Raw genomic sequence first — 5,000 nt, forward strand, 5'->3', positions numbered from 1 at the left:
GAGAGAGAGAGAGAGAGAGAGAGAGAATAGAGGCACACAGATAGAAATAGATAAGGATAGGGAGAGAAAGTAAGACAGACAGGAAAAGATATTCACTCACAAATGTTGCCGCTGTTGTTGGAGGGCACAACCAAAATTTCTGCTTTAGTGTCCTTGATGATGTCTAGCCAGTGGATGTTGTCGGCGTGGCACAGGAACCTGTTCTGATCCACATACACACCTCCATTCAGGATTTCTTGAGAGAGGGGAGAAAGAGAGAGAAAGAGAGAGAGAGAGAGAGAGAGAGAGAGAGAGAGAGAGAGAGAGAGAGAACAAAACTTTGAGTCATTACTCTGTTAACGCCTTTAACTGTCAACTGCCCTGCTGGACAATGTTCTTGTACCACAATGTTCTTGTGGTTGGGGTTTCCTTGTAATGTGCTTTCTGTTTAGATTGTGTTGCCTTTCTGTTCTGACACCACATTTTCCTAATTCTACTTCCTGTGATTGTGCATAATATTATTTCAGGTTCCAATGACTTTGCGGCCGAGTAACACTGCGCAGCGAGAGAAGTGTTTGAGCTCTGGTCAGAATCAGGAATACTTTGACAGGGGTCACTGTTTGAAAAAACAAAATTGTTCTAATGCTAACTGGTCTAATGTCCCGACCCCCAGTTTAAGAACCACAGTCTTAGGTCACGGTGTCCTACCATACTACCACGATATTGCTAGTTCCTGTCATAAAGGACAAAGTAGTCATAAGTTAAGAGGATAAGAAAATTATATTCCCTGTGTTTTACTGATGCAATATCCCACTCATGACATGAAAGGAAGTAAAATACCTTTGTCATATTCTTACTGATGATATGAGTGATGAAGGAGAGATATACCATCAGTGTTGTAAGTTATATGCTGCTCCAAGAGTTTAGCATGTGCTCTGTCAGTGTAAAATGATCATTATCTTCAGCTTTCTGTACACCCATGACTACTGTCCATCTTTGGTGTAGTTACATTAAAGTAGCCATTAAAATGGCCACAACAACTTGGCCATTCCTGTCTTGTTTTCTTGTTTCCTGGTTCAGTTTAAGTCTGAAATTGGGTTATTATCTTCATAAATCCTGACACTTCCAAGTCAAAGGTAATGTATCATATACACTGGAAATGCCAGTAGTGTTGTTACAAAAAATGAAATTTACCAGTCTCAGCATTTAAGCGACTGAACGGTGTCACCGTGTATTTCCCCAATGTGAGATTAGCAACCCCTGTAGTTTTAATGGACTCACCTCATTAAATATGCAGACAAACAGACTTAATCAAAGTAGCTTTCTGAGAAACTCAGTCATTTCCTTTTGATTTGTTAAGAAAGATACAAATCCGCTGAAATAACTACAGATCCGTGTCCACACCAGATGTGCTTGGATAAATTAATGTTGTACTTTCCAGGATTTAATGTGGGGGCTGAACACATATTTACAATTCCCTTACCGCCTTTGATACCAGAACTGATAAATAACCAAAAAGAAAACGACCAGAGAATAGATTAATGTTTTGCAGTAGGTGAGTAGGGTGAAGGAGGAGTAGGGTGGTTGGTGCAATTGTAATGAACTCTTCACAATGCGGAGCATATGCCAGATAACAAGAATTCTGAGAAAAGCCTCCCAGAGTCTAATCCCTGCAGTGGATGAAGAGTTTAATCATAGATTGGGCTGGATTATGAACTCCGACTATTTTCATCCGCTCGTGCAGAGATTAAGAGCATATTAAGTCTCCCAAAGCGGGATTTTTCATATCTGCATAAAGGGACAAAGCCCACCACCACGCGCTAGAGATAGAGATCATTCTCATGCTGCTGTCGCACTCTTGGAAAGGTTCTCAGTGAGAGGAGTTGCAGTGATGAGCAGAGATGACTGCAAAAAAAACCCCCATAAAAAAACCCATTCTGCATGAACGTGGCACACGCATGACCCTCCAAACCCACTTTGTTCTGCTAGGCGTTACAAATGTTGCTGTTTGAGTGCTCAAGTGAAAAAAAACGAGAATGCTGGTGTGGCACAGTAGTAGCCGTTTCCCTGAGGGCCTGGAGAAATCTAATCTCTCATACTGAGACGGAGAACCACTACAGCATTCTCTAATGTAGATCTAGAGACTGGCCACACTGGTCCTCCCGAGGGAGAGGGAGCCGACCGACCGATCGAGTGTTTTCCCGCATCTCGCACACTGCTCATTTTACCTCCTCTTTCCTCTCTTTTTCATCTCTCTTTCCTTCAATATCATCGATCTTTGCCACTCCTTCTTTTTCCTCTCTTCCTCTCCTCGCGCAGCCTTTTCTGTGAGAATGATTTAATGAACGCCATGGTTTTATGGCCTCTGCTTGGTCTTGTACTTTGTAAAAAGTCTTACAAGGTTGTCAGCCGGCGCTGCGGTACTGAGACTTCTGATGTTTCCCGAGGCCCAGATGACACCCTCCGCTCAGCCGTTTTGAGATGATGACTATTGAAGTTTCTCGGGACGTAAACGTCATCTGATAGGACCTCACCACCAGTGTGTTCTGAGCATACTGTAACGATTTTTGATAGCGACACACATAGTTGTCCAATCAACAGGTTTATTAGCTGAGAACGAGAGCAGGGACACAGACCCAGAACACAATGCACACGGAGCAAGTCAAGTACACACACACACTACACATACAGGGGAGGACGCAGCCCCCCACACAAAGAGGATCACACACGAGGGAGAACTAAAAGGGAAACAACAAAGACGCTAACTTTAGACTTATAACTTAGGAGAAATACAGACATAAACCCCCAAATGTTCGCTCCCATATCCCAGCATGCCCTGCGTGGGGGAACGCTAACAATGTCTTGTGCGCCGACGTTACAATACTGTACCAAAGCTTGGAGGGAAATTAACGTCTTTCATTTCTGCAGTGTCGAAATGTGCATTGTGTGTCACATTACTCACTGCAGATGTTATTATCTAGGGCTCTTTAGAGGACAATCACTTATACACTGAACACAGTCTCTCCCCTTTACAGTCAGAGTGCTGTTCTGTACAGAGTCAGATCCAATGGTTTAGTTGTTTAAAGCACAAGTGATCTCATCATTCAGTGCAGGTTCCCACCAGATAGTGTGTTGTGCACTGTGTTATAACAGACCAGTTTACCTTAGAAGGGTCAACAGGACAGGGTAAAAAACAAAACAAAACAATGCTAATGTCGATAAAATATACATTCTGCAGCTATGTAAAAAGCTATTAAATCTGTATACAGAACACCTCTGGCAGAGAAATAAAAAATACACTCGAGTCTGAAGTGTGAACAGTTTAGTAGAACTACAGGAGCCTTTTTTGATAGGAACATTTAAATTACAACCATAATATGACCTTGTATTGCACCATACGAGTCTCATGATGATTTGCTGATGAAGAACGCTTTTAGAGTTGTGTCCTCTCAGTTTGGTCTGCCCGCAAATGTACTGTACGATAAGCACACCAAGATAAAAACAGGAAGCAAACCCATTTGAACTCCCACTAGGAGTATTTGTTTCCACATATTCACTGACTCACAAACACTGGTTTATTCCAGCCGAGTAAGAGCCACAAATCGCTCTTAATTACCCAAACAATCAATCCCACTTCACAAACTGAATGGGCAATTAAATGGCACAACCATTTGACTCCCAGCTCAAGAAATATTCCAATCAGCATTGGTAATCTGCAACATTTGGCATTACATCAGAGAGTTTATCCACATTATTTATTTTTCCCACGGCGGCTGTGTCGTCAATACTTTACACTCTATGAAAAGCACTTGTTCACTATCTGTCCAGCAGGGGGGCTAGTTCTGGCTTGGGTCTGGTGAGCCCAGTTCTGGTGCTGACCCACAGCAAATCAGGGCCCACTGGGTTCCAGGCGCCCACTGCTATGCTATGCGACATGCTGTGCGGGGCAGCCATAACGGGGAGGCTTACGCGGAACCAATACGGTTGCCCTTTTCTCCTCGCTGGCCGTTCGGCTGGACGGCCCATCTGTAACGCCTTGTCTATAATCTCCTCGGCAGGGCGGGCAGAAGTGGAGTGTGATGAGCATGCACAGGCATGATTAGCGCTAACGAGGGCAACGCGGGGGCCCGCCGAGCACATTTAATTAGGACGCCTATGAATGACACACGCGCCAGGGGGAGAACGCCGCACGCACGAGAGCTCCTCCGTGGAGGCCGTCACATCGGTGAGTGACCGCCGGGACGCTTAAGGTTTGATTAGATAGCCCCCCTCCTATCCTCTCCTCTTTTCTCTCCCTCTCTCTTTTTCTCTCTCTGTCTTTTCATCTGTCATGAATGATGATGAGGTGCACTCCAGCATTAAGACTGCTTGCTGTGAAAGGTAAATATCAGGCAGCAGCATGGCTGGATGCGTTTCCTTAGTTTTCTCGGTCACAAACACGATGAGCAAAATAAGGCAAAAAGGCATCGGAGACACTAGGGACATTAGGAACACTCTCACGCCCATCTGAAATATCAAAAGATGAATATGTTGCCTATTCATAGATTGGTGCGACAGTCAAAGTCATGGGTACATCAAACTGAGCATAGCAAATGCAAATGCAAAGAAAGAAAGAAAGAAAGAAAGAAAAGTTCAGAGTTCAGTGCTAATATAGTAAAGATGAAGGACGCACAGGGGGAACGAGGAAGGGAGTACAAAAAAAAATGGCAAACAGCAGAATGCAAGTCATGCACATGATGGCTTTACTCAATAAAGCCGTACTTTGCTACATCTAACTTCACTTAATCCGTAGCTTTGTCTTCCCCAGTCTCCGCCCTGAGTGCCAATTAAGCAATCCCTTCTGCAGAGATCCCGTTTAGTATTCCCATGTGAGGTGAGCTCGCCCCAAAAATACAAATTCACAACTGCGCAAATGAAGAACTGTTTGGTTCCCTGGAGCTTCTAAGAACAAAAAACATCAAGAGTGAGCTTGAGAATGCATTAAATGATAAAAAAAAAGTGGGGAAATATATCAGGAGACA

General features: G+C 43.8%; 1 protein-coding gene across 1 annotated transcript in view; it reads right to left on the reverse strand.

Moving 5' to 3' along the window:
• Positions 1-5,000, reverse strand: part of LOC143141951 (receptor tyrosine-protein kinase erbB-4-like) — a 131,744-nt gene that overhangs the window by 72,653 nt on the left and 54,091 nt on the right. Inside the window, exon 3 of the mRNA XM_076302624.1 lies at positions 101-235. Within this exon, the coding sequence (XP_076158739.1) occupies positions 101-235 (135 nt within the window). The remainder of the gene's footprint in view (positions 1-100; positions 236-5,000) is intronic.

This window comes from Alosa pseudoharengus, unplaced genomic scaffold (genome assembly GCF_046254945.1).
Source record: "Alosa pseudoharengus isolate Yale_2024_CS ecotype anadromous, Long Island Sound unplaced genomic scaffold, YU_APseudo_1.1 YU_APseudo_1.1_scf_24, whole genome shotgun sequence".
NCBI classification, from domain to species: domain Eukaryota; kingdom Metazoa; phylum Chordata; class Actinopteri; order Clupeiformes; family Clupeidae; genus Alosa; species Alosa pseudoharengus.